Source organism: Eptesicus fuscus, chromosome 11, assembly GCF_027574615.1.
Source record: "Eptesicus fuscus isolate TK198812 chromosome 11, DD_ASM_mEF_20220401, whole genome shotgun sequence".
NCBI lineage: Eukaryota > Metazoa > Chordata > Mammalia > Chiroptera > Vespertilionidae > Eptesicus > Eptesicus fuscus.
The window spans coordinates 17,640,186-17,657,435 of NC_072483.1; the positions used below are offsets into that span (position 1 = coordinate 17,640,186).

Here is a 17,250-nt window from a genome sequence, read left to right on the forward strand (position 1 = left end):
TACTTCCCAGGCAAGATCTTTTAACGTATCTTTAACTGGTTTTGAAGTTTGTGATGGTGCATCATCATGAAGCAAAATTACTTTACCGTGTCTTCTGGAACATTCTGGTCGTTTCATGATCAAGGTGTGGTTTAAATTGATTATTTGATGTCAGTAGCGATCAGTATTAACGGTTTCACCTGGTTTTAGAAGCTCACAATACACCACACCTTCCTGATCCCACCAAACGCAGAGCATTGTCTTCTTTCCAAAGCGATTTGGCCTAGCAGTTGATGTTGATTTTTGACCCATGATTTTGTGCATTTGGGATTCTCAAATAAATCCACTTTTCATCACCAGTCACAATTCGATGTAAAAAAGATTTCCTTTCGTGCTGTTGAAGCAACATTTTACTGATGACTTTTCGGTTTTCCATTTGTCTTTTGTTCAGTTGATGTGGCACCCATTTTCCTTCCTTTAAAATCTTTCCCATTGCTTGTAAATGATTGGAAATTGTTTGCTGAGCAATGTTTAACAATGAAAGATTTTAGGTTTCCTCAAGTGATACGTTTAAAGAAGACAAATTACTACAAAATAATCTCTTATATTTTTTTGTAAAAGCCCTTAAATAACAAAAAAATCTCCTCTTCCATCATGCAAACAGATAATTAAAACAAACTATTCCACCAAGATTTCCAGAATAAATGAAATAGAATTTATTTTAAATAACACCATCTATACAATGAGTATTAACTAATGATGAATATAACGACAGTGTGCAATGCTAAGCCTAATAATTCATTCAATGATAGTCATCTTACATCTCATCAGATGTGAATAAGTAAATGACATATAGCAAATCTTCTCATTCAACTGTATACTAAAATTTTCATATGTTTATAATTTTTCCAATTATTTTTACCATGTATATTCAGACATAAATACATATATGTAAATAATCTCTATATATAAAAGCCTAAGCAACCATTAGGACCAAACGACCAGAACGACCAGTTGACCAGTCGCTATGATGTGCACTGACCACTGGGGGGCAGATGCTCAATACAGGAGCTGCCCCCTGGTGGTCAGTGTGCTCCCACAGCCAACCTCCCACGGCCCCTCCCCCTCCCACTGGCCGGCCCCCCTGATAGGCCCCGCCAGGTGGGCTGGCTGGCCGGCCAACCTCCTGCAGCCTCTCCCCTCTGGCCGGCCTACCTCCCATGGCCCCTTAGTAAAAACAGTAACAACAATAACAACAACTGAAGGAGTATAACCAGAAAGAGCACTTTGGCTACACATTTCAGGGGGGAGAACAAAACAGCAGAACACAGTTACAAAGTGAAAGGGATATTTGCATTGCAAAGTCAAAAATCCCTTCTTTGCATCAACAAGAGGATAGGTGGACAGACAGGGTATTGCAGAGTCCAGTCTGGCTACAAGGAGAAGAAAAGGAGGCAAAGCTCAATGACAAACCCCAAACGACTGGGAAGCAGAGAGAGGCCCAGGAGGAGTGTGAGATTTTGCACCATTAGCTATCCTGCTATGTTAATTTCAAAAGAAATAAATTACACACAAAAATAGTGTCATAAAAAGAATAGGTGTTAGTTGTGACACAAGATGATCTTTTGTATATAGGCTCAGGAAAAGCATTCCTCATGGAATGATGAGTAGAGATTTTTTAAAAAACTAATGCTACAAATAGAAGAAGGTATGGCAAGAAAAATGAAGAAATTAAATGTGAACTGACAAGTCAAAGAAGTAAAAGAAAAATAAACACCACTGAAACAAAGACCAATGGAAGCAGAAGAGAGAACGGCACTGCTAAAAACATGGAAAAGTACACACAGGACAGTATTGAAAGGAAATTTTCAAAGGAAACGAAGAAAGGCCAAGCCAGATTTAGAGAAAAAGAAAGAAATAGATAGTAAATACAAATAATATAGATGACAGGCCAAATGAAGCAATAAACATAAGCATACCTGGTGTCTTCAATGAAGAAAACCAAAATAAAGGAACTGAAAAACTATTCTCAATGTAATTCAATAAAAGTTTCCAGAAACAAAAGAAAAATGTAAACTCCAGGTTATAATAATATAGCACATTCAGGAACAAGACATATAAGCATCACACCAAGATACATTCTAGTACTGGATTGCCAAAATGCATAAAGAGACAAAAAAAATTAATCTCTAAGGAGAGAAAAACAAGGCAGCCCTCAGACTTGTCTGCAGCAATCAGTTGAGTCCAAGCAACAGCAACAAGAAAAGAAAGTGGGACTGAGGAATTTATTACCCAGCTAACTTGTCATCTATATATATAAAAGCCTAAGCAACCAAACAACCGAACAATCATGTAACCGGTCGACCGGTTGCTATGACACGCACTGACCACCAGGGGGAAGACGTTCAACACAGGAACCGCCCCCTGCTGGTCAGTGCGCTCTGACAGCGTTTGCGCCACTCAGCTGACTGACGGGTGCCAGACACCGGGTGAATGGCTGGCAAGCGCAGCTGCGGCAGGGCAAGCCTCTCCCGCCTCCGCAGCAGCGCTATCTAGCAGGAGTGGTGACAGGCGCAGCAGGGCAGAGATGAGCAGAAGTGGCGCGGTGCCTGGCCTGGGCATGGGCTCCTCCCTGGCCACCTGCCACTTCATGCACTACTACATCCCACAGGGGATGTCAGACTGCCGGTTTCAGCCCGATCCCAGTCCGACATCCCCCAAGGGGTGCCGGATTGCGAGAGGGCACAGGCCAGGCTGAGGGACCCCACCAGTGCACAAATCAATGCAATGGAGCTTTAGTATATTATAAACTCAGCCAAAAGACATATATAAAATGCAAGATATTGGGGAACTGATTTTCCATTAGTCTGTCTAAAAAAACTTCGAGAAGATAACTTCAACCAAAGAACACTGTGCAGAAACAAAATGAACTGGAGGGAAGCAGTGAAATGATTTAGCTGTTGAAATAATTTATGTACAGAAAAGAATGTAAAGTTACAGACAGTGACACAGAAATTACATACCTAACAAGAGTAAAGAGACAAAAAAGGCAAAGATCATTTAAAGTTGGTAAAGAAAATAATATAAATATTTATAGAAACAAATTATAAGTACTTTTAAAGATACAAAGGTTAACTTCAAGAAAAATAATTTAACCAATTTATATGATGTGCTGAGAGAGACAGAAAGGGAGAAAACGGAAATATACCAAATGACACTGCTTATAGTTGGGAATAAGAAAACACTGCCTAATAAAATAGAGAACCGAGTATATTATATAAAGCTATAAGTTATAAAGATGGTCAATGGATCCAAACTACAAACCTTTCAAATTACTAAAAGTGCATATTAAACATGAAGAACATTTGAATTGCAGTCATCTAAAGGGTGGGGCAAAAGTAGGTTTACAGTTGTGAGTACACAAAACAGAGTTTATTCTTGCATTATTATTTATTAATTATTGTATTATTTCCCATAAGAACAACTTCAAACATACTTTTGCCCCACCCTGTATTGAGTGGATCATCTAGTGATTATATAGTAACAGTTTTAGAAACAGAAACCATAACAACTATTATGATGAAAGAATTAAAACCAAATATAGCTCTAATATCAATAAATAAAAGTGAGATAAATACTACTTAAGAGAAAAGACAAACTGAGTCACAAAGTGAAATCTAACTTTGAAACTTAACAACTCATCTAAAGGAAATATCTCAGAAACATTGAAAATATAAAGATGGTTAAGGCATCCTAGGAAAATATGGTCAGAAAGAAATAGTTGCTGGAATAGTAATTACACAAGATTAAATTCAGAGAATAAAAGGAAGGAAGGAAGGAATTTTATAAGGTTACTAGAGGCCCGGTGCACGAAATTCGTGCACAGGTGGGGGGGTGTCCCTCAGCCCAGCCTGCACCCTCTCCAATCTGGGACCCCTCGAGGGATGTCCAACTGCCCACAGGGATCGGGCCTAAACAGGCAGTCGGACATCCCTCTCACAATCCAGGACTACTGGCTCCCAACTGCTCGCCTGCCTGCCTTCCTGATTGCCCCTAAACCCTTCTGCCTGCCAGCCTGATCACCCCCTAACCACTCCCCTGCCAGCCTGATTGATGCCTAACTGCTCCCCTGCCAGCCTGGTCGCCCCCAACTTCCCTCCTCTGCCGGCTTGGTTACCCCTAACTGCCCTCCCCTGCAGACTTGATTGCCCCCAACTGCCCTCCCTTGCAGGCCTGCTCCCTCCCAACTGCTCTCCCCTGCTGGCCATCTTGTGGCAGCCATCTTGTGTCCACATGGGGGCAGGATCTTTGACCACATGGGGGCAACCATCTTGTGTTGGAGTGATGGTCAATCTGCATATTACTCTTTTATTAGATAGGACTAGCATTCCCGTTGCAGGAAAAATCTTGCAATAGGATTTCCTGCTGCACTCTAACCCGCCTCCATTCCTCCCTTGTCGCCCGCCCCGCCTTCTCGGCCAGCCCGCCTGCTTTTCCCTTCACCCCCGGCCCCGCCTCCGCTCCTCCGTTGTCGCCCGCCCCGCCTTCTCCTCCAGCCTGCCTGCTTTTCCCTTCTCCCCCGGCCCCGCCTCCGCTCCTCCCTTGTCGCCCGCCCCCCCTTCTCTGCCAGCCCGCCTGCTTTTCCCTTCTCCCTTGGCCCCGCCTCCGCTCCGCCCTTGTCACCCGCCCTGCCTTCTCCACCAGCCTGCCTGCTTTTCCCTTCGCCCCCGGCCCTGACTTCGCTCCTCCCTTCTCCTCCTCCCCTGGCTTGCTTGCTTCTTTGAAGCTTTACTCCCTTCAGCAGCTCTTGGCTTCTTTCGACGCTGTCTTGATATGCAAATTAGCCGCCATCTTTGTTGGGGTAATTTGCATACTCATCCTGATTGGTTGGTGGGCATGGCTTGGCTGGTGGGCATGGCTTAGGTGTAGCGAAGGTGCGGTCTATTTGCATATTTGTCTATTATTAGATTAGATAGAGGCCTGGTGCACGGGTGGGGGCTGGCTGGTTTGTCCTGAAGGGTGTCCCGGATCAGGGTGGGGGTTCCCTTGGGGCGTGGGGCAGCCTGGGAGAGGGGCCTGTGGTGGTTTGCAGGCCAGCCACGCCCCCTGGTGACCCAAGTGGAGGCCCTGGTATCTGGGGTTTATTTATCTTCTACAATTAAAACTTTGTAGCCTGGAGCGGAGCCAAGCCTTCTGCTTGCTCCGTGGCGGCAGCCATTTCTGTTGGGACTTATGTATCTTCTATAATTGAAATTTTGTAGCCTTAAGCGGAGGCCTGGGCCAGCCAGGGTGTACGGAAAGCTTGGCTTCCTCCATTGCCGGGGACAACCCTATCCTCCTGCTCTTTCCAGCTCCGTGGCTGCCGCCATTTCTGTTTGGATTTATGTATCTCCTATCATTGAAACTTTGTAGCCTTGAGCGGAGGCCTAGGCGGCAAAGGCAGGTGGAAAGCTTGGCTTCCTCCATTGCCGGGAAAACCCAAGCCTCCCTCCTGCTCTCTGTGGCCATAGCCATCTTGGTTGGGTTTATTTGCATACTAGAGGCCCGGTGCACGAAATTCGTGCACGTAGGGGGGTTGTCCCTCAGCCCAGCCTGTACCCTCTCCAATCTGGGACCCCTCAAGGGATGTCCGACTGCCCATTTAGGCCCGATCCCAGGGATCGGGCCTAAACGGGCAGTCGGACATCCCTCTCACAATCCAGGACTGCTGGCTCCCAACTGCTTGCCTGCCTGCCTTCCTGATTGCCCCTAACCGCTTCTGCCTGCCAGCCTGATCACCCCCTAACCACTCTGCTGCCAGCCTGTTTGCCCCCAACTTCCCTCCTCTGCTGGCCTGGTTACCCCAACTGCCCTCTCCTGCAGGGTTGATCACCTCCAACTGCCCTCCCTTGCAGGCCTGTTCCTTCTCAACTGCCCTCCCTTGCAGGCCGGGTGCCTCCCAACTGCCCTCTCCTGCTGGCCATCTTGTGGTGGCCATCTTGTGTCCACATGGGGGCAGGATCTTTGACCACATGGGGCAGCTATATTGTGTGTTGCAGTGATGATCAATCTGCATAGTACTCTTTTATTAGATAGGATAGAGGCCTGGTACAGGGGTGGGGGCCAGCTGGTTTGCTCTGAAGGGCATCCCGGATCAGGTGGGGGTTCCCCTGGGGTGTGGGGCGGCCTGAGTGAGGGGCCTGTGGTGGTTTGCAGGCGGGCCACGCCCCCTGGCAACCCAAGCGGAGGCCCTGGTATCTGGAATTTATTTCCCTTCTACAATTGAAACTTTGTAGCCTGGAGCAGAGCCAAGCCTGGGGCTCCCTCCGAGGCCCGCAGCCATTTGTGTTGGGGTTATAATTGAAACTTTGTTGCCTTAAGCGGGTGGGCCTGGCCAGGGTGTGCAGAAAGCTTTGCTTCCCCTGTTGCCGCCAGCAACCCTGGCCTGCTCTCTCAAGCTCCATTCTGCCGCCATTTGTTTGAATTTGTTTACCTTCTATAATTGAAACTTTGTAGCTTGAGTGGAGGCTTAGGCCTGCAATGGCTGGCAGAAAGCTTGGCTTCCTTTGTTACCTAGGAAACCTTGCTCTCTGTGGCTGTAGCCATCTTGTTTGGGTTAATTTGCATACTTGCTCTGATTGGATGGTGGGCGTGGCTTGTGGGTGTGTCGGAGGTATGGTCAATTTGCATATTTGTCTATTATTAGATAGGATTCACTCCTGATTGGCTGGTGGGCATGGCTTGTGGGTGTGGTGGAGTGATTGTTAATTTGCATATTACTCTTTTATTAGATAGGATTTTATAATGATAGATCATAATCCCAAATAAATGAAAATTTAACAGTAAGATTTGTGCTATCAGTACTGTAGTGGTTTAGATATTCTAAAAACCCTTTCCTTTGCCCGGCTGGTGTGGCTCAGTGGTTGAGTGTCTATTAGGGGGTCAGGATTCGAGTCCCGGTCAGGGCATGCAACCAGTTGTGGGCTGAGTCCCAGTGGGGGGCGTGCAGGAGGTAGCTGATCAATTATCTCTCTCATCATTGATATTTCTCTCTCCATCTCCTTTCCTCTCTGAAATCAATAAAAGTATATTTAAACAAAATTTAAAGGAGCACCATCTCCACCTTTGGGGGAAAAAAAACACCCTTTCCTTTGCAAATACCTAGAAATGCTAACTGAGATAAAATATTATCTTTTAAAATGCAGAGAGATCTGAAGAAAATTAAGAAAAGTTTATAATAGACAGAAACAAAAGTGAAAGTCAAGCCCACAGGACACAATGAAGGTGTCTGTAGACAGCATCAACAGGGAAACTTAAGACTTAGCCAATCAGAGCAATAGGAATACATCTTAAATATACACAAAGTATATAGTAGAAAAGAGACTCCTAAAGAAAACTTGAGCCTAAGAATGCTACAAAAAAGTGAAAATGGAAAAGGGATGACTGACAATAGAAAAAGGAGACCTATAGCAGAAAGAAACCACTGGGAAATAGGTTTATACATATATTTATACATATGCTTTCTCACAAGGCTGCCAAAGTAATTTATGAAAAGAATAGACTTTTCCACATATGCTGTGGAATAAATAGGTATCAGTATTAAAGAAAACTGAACATAGAACTCTTACGTCACCCCATACACAAAAATTAATTTGAGATAAATCTTCTACCAAAAAATAAAGGCTAAAACTATAGTTTCCCATACAAAACAAGAAGACCATATTGGGGTAGAAAAACACTTCTGATGACAATATGAAAAGTACTAACCATATAAGGAAAACTTAACAAATTAGATTCTGTCAAAATTAAATATTTCTGTTCATCAAAAAATACCATAAGGAGAATTAAAAGACAAGCTATAGACTGGTAGAAAATATTTATAATATATAGAACAGGCAAAGGTTTTGTATGCAGAATATAAAAATAACTCCTATAAATGAATAATAAAAAGAAAACAAAACATGGGCAAACATTAATACACATTATTTATAATATATGCAAATATATAAATAATATATATCCTATCTAATAAAAACAGAATATACAAATTGACCATAACTCTGCGACAAAGATGGCGGCGCCCACAGCCAATAAGGAGGGAATACGCAAATTGTCGCAACAAGGTGAGAGGCGGAAGGCGGGTCTGGCTGGAGCCAAGGCGGAAAGGCGGTTCTGGGCCGGAGCGAAGGTGGAAAGGCGGCTCCCAGCTGGAGCGAAGGCGGTGCTGGCAGCCAGGGGAAGGAAGGCCTATTCTTGCACCAATCTTCGTGCATCAGGCCTCTAGTTATATATATAAGAATAACACCAGTGGAAGTCCTTCCCCTTGCGTTGGACTTTCCGCCTGGCCCCCAATATTTCCAAATTAAAAAAAAAAAAAAAAAGAATAGCCAAGAAGTGCAGGGAAAGACACCAACATCATTAGTCATTAGGGAAATACAAATTGTAATATAATGAGCTACCACTTGAAGATGCATTCACTTTGAATGACTAGGATGAAAAAGCTGACAATAAAAAATACTCACAAAGAGGTGGAGCATCTAGATCTCTCATACTGTATATTGCTAACGGATGAAAAAAGTTGGGCAGTGTTGTTACAGTTAAACAGACACCTAACATAAAACCTAGCAGGAGAATTAAAAATATGTCCATAAAATACTTTTCCAAGAATGTTAAAACCATATTTGTCCATTAGATTCCTAAACTAGAACCACCCCAAATGTCCATTTGCAAGTGAATGAACAAAATAACTGTCCTATATTCAGAGATAAAAACATGTATGAATGTCAAAAAATGTTGAGTAAGAGAAGTCAGACTCATATAAACCATCATGATTCTGTCTGTCAAGTTCCAAAATAGAAAAAAGTAAGATATGGCACAGTATAGAATTATAACCCAATGAATATAATAGGAATCCATGAGTCCATCCTAAGGATAGATGGATGATGGATGGATGGATGGATGGATGGATGGATGGATGGATGGATAAAGACAGGAGTGGGTGAAGGACAGGTTGACTGTAGGAGCACAGGGAAGGCTGTTCCTTACAGTAGAATGCCAATTAATAAATCATCATTTTACAACTGTCATAGAAAAAATTATTTTAAACAAGAATCTATGAATGCTAAATCCAAGAGGGAAAATTGGATAAGAAGCAGCATATTTGCATGGTCTCAATCTCTCGTGTTAGCTGATTGTTAAGTAAGCAACAATTTTACCATAGCAAAAAGTAACTATATGGTAGAGAAACCATAACACTTTGACAAGTAATCAAAAATTAACATTAATAGTAAGAGGCTGAAAGATACAGTGTGCCTTCAAAAGCAATGTCCTGAGAAGAACACAACCTAGCTCTCAGTTATGTACTAATCCAGAAAGGACTGCATAATCTAAATACTATATTGATAAAACTTAAAAATTTGAGACACATTCTATAAAATAAACTGGACTATATTCTTTTTTATTTTTTTTAAATATATTTGATTGATTTTTTTACAGAGAGGAAGGAAGAGGGATAGAGAGTTAGAAACATCAATGAGAGAAACATCGATCAGCTGCCTCCTGCACACCTCCCACTGGGGATGTGCCCGCAACCAAGGTACATGCCCTTGACCAGAATTGTACCTGGGACCCTTCAGTCCGCAGGCCAACGCTCTATCCACTGAGCCAAACCGGTCAGGGCACTATATTCTTTTTTAAATATTTTTATTGATTTCAGAGAGAAAGGGAGAGGGAGAGAGACAGAAACATCAATGATGAGAGAATCATCAATCAGCTGCCTACTACACGCCCCACACTGGGGATCGAGCCTACAACCTGGGCATGTGCCGTGATGAAGAATCAAACCATGACCTCCTGGTTCATAGGTTGACGCTCAACCACTGAGCCACACTGGCCAGGCAAACTGGCCTATATTCTTTTTAAAAATGCCAGTGTCATAAAAGGCTAAGGATCTGTCCCTACATTAAAGGAAACAAAGAGATGTCATCCTATCTAATAAAAGAGTAATATGAAAATTGACCATCACTCCAACACACAAGATGGCCACCCCCATGTGGTCAAAGATGGCCACCGCCGAAACCAGTTTGGCTCAGTGGATAGAGCGTCGGTCTGCGGAGTGAAAGGTCCCAGGTTCGATTCCGGTCAAGGGCATGTACATTGGTTGCGGGCACATCCCCGGTGGGGAGTGTGCAGGAGGCAGCTGGTCGATGTATCTATCTCATCGATGTTTCTAGCTCTCTATCCCTCTCCCTTTCTCTCTGTGAAAAATCAATAAAATATATTAAAAAAAAAAAAAAGATGGCCACCACCATGTGGACACAAGATGGCCACCACAAGATGGCCAGCAGGGGAGGACAGTTGTGGGTGATCAGGCCTGCAGGGGAGGGCGGTTGGGGGCGACCAGGCCTGCAGGGGAGGGCAGTTGGGGGTGACCAGGCCTGCAGGGGAGCGCAGTTTGGTGGGGGGGGGGGAAGGCCTGCAGGAGAAGGCAGTTGAGGGGGACCAGGCCTGCAGGGGAGGGTAGTTAGGGGCAACCAGGCTGTCAAGGGAGGGCAGTTAGGAGAGACCGGGACAGCAGAGGAGGGCAGTTGGCAGTAACCAGGCCTGCAGGGGAGAACAGTTAGGGGCAACCAGGCTGGCAGGGGAGGGCAGTTAGGGGCAATCGGGGCGGCAGGGGAGCAGTTAGGTGTCAATCAGGCTGGCAGGGGAGTGGTTAGGGGGTGACCAGGCTGGCAGGCAGAAGCAGTTAGTGGCAATCAGGCAGAGGTAGGTGAGCAGTTGGGAGCCAGCAATCCTGGATTGTGAGAGGGATATCCAATTACCCGTTTAGGCCCGATCCTATTAGTTGACATTAATCAACTAATCCCTAAACTATACTCTGACATTCAGCAAATCCTTAAACTCTCCAGTTTTTTAAAAGTATCCAGACTTCCCCAAAGCCTGATACAGTACCAACTCTCTCCTACTGGGATCGGGCCTAAACGGGCAGTCGGAATCCCTTGAGGGGTCCCAGATTGAAGAGGGTGCAGGCTGGGCTGAGGGACACACACCCCCCATGCACAAATTTTGTGTACCGGGCCTCTAGTTAAATATAATAAGTGATCCTGGACTGGATCTTGGGCTAAAAAAAATGCTTAAAAAGGATATTACTGGTACAATTGACAACATATATGTAGATTAAAGTATTATATGGAAGTTAAATTTCCTGAATGTGATAAGTATGGCTATATTTTATAAAATAACTTTTTCTAAAAGTTTATTTCCAAATAAAAGTGATAGATGTCAGATCAGTGGTTGTCTAATTTAGGGGGATGGGGTTGATTAGAAAGAGGCCTATTCTGGGTAATGAAAGTGTACTTTATCTTGACTGAGGTTTTGAAAACACAAGTATATACATATGTATTAGAATCCACTGAACTGTACACCTAAACCTGTGCATTTCATTAAATTTAATTACACCTAATTTTTTTAAAGCCACTAAGGAAACACAAAGTTTATCATGAGGGGAAAATTAATCATCACAAATCATAAGCCTATCTGTAAATGAATTTGGGGTTTTGAATTTTAAACTGCCTATCTGACCTGGGAAACCGTAAACTAGGAACTTACTTTACAAATCCTTCCTAAAACAATTTACCCAACTCTTTAGGTCTCTTCAAGATTTCCAGAGATTAAGATTATCTAATTACTAAAACGAAATTTTTTAAAAATTAGAAAACACATTGGGAAATAAACCATCATCATGAACAACAAAAAGCAAAATTAGCTTCCAAAGGACTTTAGATATGTAAAATAAGTATGTTGTTAATATTACACAAATAAGAAAATTAAAGCAAGGCGAGAAACAGGATACTATCAACATAAACAGGCAGACAGGAACTGGATATTCTAGGACTTAAAAATACACTATATGACATCAAGAACAGAAAATAAAATGTTCCTATTCTCCAATTACAAGAAAGGAAAGGACTGACTGTTCTTTGACATTAGTCAACTAATCCCTAAACTATACTCTGACATTCAGCAAATCCTTAAACTCTCCAGCTTTTTAAAAGTCTCCAGACTTCCCCAAAGCCTGATACAGTACCAACTCTTTGCTTTGTTTAAAGAGCCTGTTTAATAAGCACAGTTCTCTCTTGCTTGGCAAGTAAAAAATTCAGCTACTTTCTTTCAGACATATTGAACAGGTTTTGGTTTCAGGTATTGTGAGTGGTGGTCTCATCCTTAAGAGAATGTAATAGATTTATTTAACAGCAAATGATAGGATTGGTAAATAAGAACATGGGTAAACAAAAAATATCCAACTGAGCCACAAAAATTTTAAAAATTAAAAAATTATGAAAAAGAAGGTAAGAGATACTGGGACACCAAAAAAGGTCTAATCCTGTAATAAAGAGGTAATATGCAAATTGACCATCATGCCCTCACAAGATGGCTGCCTACGACCAGGCCGGCAGGGGGGTTAGTGAGGGACAACCAAACGACTGAACAAGCAGGCTGCGTGGGGCGACCAGGCAGGCAGGGGGGTTAGTGAGGGACAACCAAAGGACTGAACAGCAGGCTGCATGGGGTGACCAGGCCGGCAGGGGTGTTAGTGAGGGACGACCAAACAACTGAACAGTAGGCTGCGTGGGGCGACCAGGCCAGCAGCCGGGGGCAGTTGGGGGTGACCAGTCCAGCAGGGGGGACAGTTGGAGGCGACCAGGCTGGCAGGGGGGGCAGTAATAGGCAACCAGGCTGGCTGTGGGGGGCAGTTAGGGGCAAATAGGCTGGCAGGGATGCAGTTGGGGGTGATTAAGCTGGCAGGGGGGGCAGTGAGGGGTGACTAGGTCAGCGGTGGGGGTGGGGGGAGTTGGGGCAACCAGGCCAGCAGCGGGGGGGGCAGTAAGGGGTCACCAGGTAGGCAGGCAGGTGAGTGATTAGGAGCCAGCGGTCCAGGATTGTGAGAGGGATGTCTGACTGCCGGTTTAGGCCCAATTTCAGGGATTAGGCCTAAACCGGCAGTCGGACATCCACCACAGGGTCCTGGATTGATTGGAGAGGGTGCAGGCTGGGTTGAGGGGACCCTCCCCGCCCCCCCCCCCCGCCCCCGTGCATGAATTTTGTGCACCGAGCCTCTAGTATAATTATAACTGGAGATTAAGAAGCAGGAAAAAATGGGGCAAAATAATATTTGAAGATAAATCAACTAAGAATTTTCCTGAATTAATGAATGCCATATACCCACAGATTAAGCTATAAATGCAACAAAAACCACATGTAGGCATATTATAATAAAATTTTTGGATAGCCAAACAAAGAGAAAACCAAAAATTAAAATATAAATAAAAGGCCAGGGGTTGGGGGACATATTGTAATAGCATCAAATATATTAAATACCTAAGAATAAATTTAATGATATATGTAAAAGAACTATACACTAAAAACTATAAAACCTTATTAAAGTTAAATAAAAGGAGGAATCATTGAGATGAAAATAAATGGCGAGCAATGGAAGAATTCACCTTCATGGATTAAAATACTTTTAAAATACTCTATATTATAAATATATCAATTCTCCCCAAACTGAACTGTAGATGCTAAACAATCCCATGCACAATCCCAGCAATATTTTTGTGTGAAAATTGATAATTATTTCTATAATTTACAGGCAATGCAAAGAGCCAACTTCTAGCCTCAAGAACTGTGAGACAATAAATTTCTCTTGCATAAGCCATCCAGTTGTGGTATGTACTTTATTAAGACAGACCTGGCAAACTAATACAGACAGTAGCTACTTAGTGGAATATATGCACATTTTTTTTACCCAAAAATTTATCTTCTTGGTATATGCACAAGAGAAATGTATCCATATTTAACAAACGATTTACTTAAGAATGTTCATAGTATTGTTTTTCTAAGAGCCCCACACTAGAAACAACCTAAATGCTCACCAACAGTAGAATCAATAAATAAGTCATGGTATATTTACACAGTGAAATTTTATATAGCAATGGGGATAAACCAAGTACAAACACATGCAACAATATAAAAGGATCTCACAATGATGTTGAGTGAAAGAAACCAGACACAAAAAAGCATACGTATACATGCATGATTACAATTATATAGTTGAACATGTGAAAGTAATTTATAGTGTTAGAGGTCAGGACTGTGGTGACCCTTGGAGAGGAGGGAGGTAATAGTGATTGTGAGGGGCAAGAGGAAGATTTTGGGGATGCTAGTAATGTAATTCCCTTTCTTGATCTTGGTGATGGCTGTACTGTGAAAATTCTTCAAGTTGTACACTTATGATCTGCACACTTTTCTAAGTTTTTTACAAGCTAAGTAGGTGAGTTAAACAGCAGATTAGAACAACTGAATAATGAACAATAAGGGAGATCTTTAAAAACATATATAATGTAGCACAGACAGAAAATATAAGAAAAATTAATAAAAGTATACAATAGAGTAAAAAGGTCAGGTATAAGTCTAATTGAAATTGCAGAAGATAATAAAGAGAATGGATAAGAATCAATATTTGAAGAGATAATAGCTGAGAATTTTCCAGAATTAACATGATACAAATCCCAGATTAAAAATGCACTATAATTCGCCCTAGCCGGTTTGGCTCAATAGATAGAGCATCAGCCTGTGGACTGAACAGTCCCAGTTTCCATTCCAGTCAAGGGCACATGCGCAGGTTCTGGGCTCGATCCCCAGTGGGTGGCGTGCAGGAGGCAGCCAAGAAATTATTCTCTCTCCCATTGATGTTTCTCTCTCTCTCTCTCCCTTCCTCTCTGAAATTAATAAAAATATATATATTTTTTAAAATGCACTATAATTCCAGGCAGGATTATTAAAAAAAAATACTGAGTAAATTATAGTAAAACTACAGAACTCCAAAGACAAAAATAAAATCTTAAAATCAGATACAGATAAAAACAAATGATTTACAAAGGAATGAAAATTAGACTGATTCCTTTGTGTGTGTCGGGGGGGTTGTTTTGGTTTGGTTTGGAAATTTTTAAACTCACAGAAAAGTCAAAGAATAATACACACTTATCCCACTCACCAGATTCACTCTGTTAACATTTTAGCTGACACACTCAAAGTTTTTCAAAACATACACATGTCCTTCCCTTTTGGAAAAATGTAGAAAGTAGGCTGCAAATAGCAGAATTCTTTACCCCAAAATTCTTTATCATCCCAGCAATTAGAACATTCTATTCATCTACAACACCATTACCTCAGCCTATATAATAAAGAGCTAATATGCAAATGGTCGTCACACCCTCACACCGACACACCATAACGGCTCAGACACTCAACACTGGGGAGAGAGGGATAGGGACCAACCAAGCACAAATGAGCTTGTGAGAGAGGAATGGGGACCAGCCAGGCTGCGGCCTGGGAGAGGGATAAGCCGCCCAACCCGTGGTCCTGGGTATCAGCGCCTGCGGCTGCAGCTCAGGAGAGGGACAAGCCGCCCGCCCTGCAGTCCCGGGTGCCAGTGCCTGCGGCTGTGACCTGGGCGAAGCCACCTGCCCACAGTCCCCTGCGGCTGTGGCTGGCCCAGGCCCCTGGGTGCCTGCGGCCGGCCACAGGGAGGGAAGCCCGCATTCCAGGTGCAGGGCGAGGCAGAGGCGGTTAGGGGCAATTAGGCTAGCAGGGGAGCAGTTAGGGGCAATCAGGCCAGTAGGGGAGCAGTTAGCGGCAATCAGACAGGTAGACAGAGGTGTTAGGGGCGATCAGGCAGGCAGGCAGGTTAGGAGCCAGCAGTCCCGGACTACGAGAGGCAGTCGGACATCCCCTGAGGGGGTCCCAGATTAGAGAGGATGTAGGCTGGGCTAAGGGATCCGCCCCCCCCCCCCCCCCCCGTGCACAAATTTCGTGCAACGGGCCTCTAGTCTAAGATAATCAACATTAATTCAATAACATCACTCTAATAGAGTCCAGATAAAAGTTTCTCAGTTATCTGAAAAATGTCCTCTAAAGTTTACCTTTGTACTTATCCAGGACCTAATCAAAATGTATGATTTACTTTCAGATATTGTAGCTCTTAATTATCTCTCAGTTTAGAACATTCTCACTCATGACACTGAATCATATGAAGGGTTCAGGTCAGTTGTCCTGAAAAAATGTTGCACATTCTGAACTGGTTTGACTGCCTCCTTATGACCATAAGGTCAAGTATTTCCAGGAAGAACACCACTAAGGAATGCTATACACCTTCAGTGCACCATATTATGCCTGTCTAACATTATCCATTTTGTAATTTTTCCCTTTGTAATTAATAAGTCACCTGTAGGATAATATTTTGAGACTTGGGAGCGTACTTTTAGCAGTCCATCGCCTTAACCACTCGGCCACCACGTCCCACAGGGGAGCGTACTTTTAATGGCAACTGTGGAAACCAGAAAACAGCAGACTACAACTTTCAAAGTGCTAAGAAAAAAAACTACTATCAATGTAGAGTTGCATGCCAACGAAAATATCATTCACAAATGAAGAAAAAATAAGACATATCTCAAAATTATTATTTCATGATCCAGTAAAATAAATTAACAAAAGACTATGTATACAACACACACACACACAGCTTTGCACAGAGCTTTGATTTTTATAAAACTTGCCAGGGACTTAACCTTTTTAGCATGTCTTGAAAAAAGTACCTTACCTGCCATCTCTTTTAAGGGCAAAAGCGATGCCCTCTTTCTGAAAAGGAAGCAGCTTTGCTCTTAGTTTATCAGGCAAAAAATCCAGCTGTTCATAAGATTCACTTGTCAAACAAGAAATCTGAGATGTAAGGGGCTTTTTTATGTTATGAACTCTGGGCATGATGATCCTAAAATCAAAGAAAAAGCAAAAGGGAAGGGGTTAGGGAAATAAATATTAACTAAGTGTATCACAGAGTTAAACATAAATAATAATGTAAGCATACTTACCAGTAGCCTTGATAAACTATCCACATAGATATAAATTAAATCATGTTCCCAGAATTAGCTATTAAGAAAATTCAAACCACTAAGTTCAAAAGCAACTACTTATTTCCTATCTAAAAACTCAGCATCACCCACCTGGCTTGGCTCAGTGGTTGAACATTGATCTATGAACCAGGTGGTCATGGTTCGATTCCCAGTCAGGGCACAAGCCCGGGTTGTGGGCTGGATCCCCAGTCTGGGGCATGCAGGAGGCAGCCGATCAATGATTCCCTCTCATCATTGATGTTTCTATCTCTCTCTCCCTCTCTGAAATCAATAATATATATATATACATATATATATATTATATATTTTATTTATATTTTATTGA

General features: G+C 42.9%; 1 protein-coding gene across 1 annotated transcript in view; it reads right to left on the reverse strand.

Moving 5' to 3' along the window:
• ZRANB3 (zinc finger RANBP2-type containing 3) overlaps window positions 1-17,250 on the reverse strand; it is a 213,165-nt gene that overhangs the window by 179,130 nt on the left and 16,785 nt on the right. Inside the window, exon 2 of the mRNA XM_054723478.1 lies at window positions 16,616-16,783. Within this exon, the coding sequence (XP_054579453.1) occupies window positions 16,616-16,776 (161 nt within the window). The 5' untranslated portion in view covers window positions 16,777-16,783. The remainder of the gene's footprint in view (window positions 1-16,615; window positions 16,784-17,250) is intronic.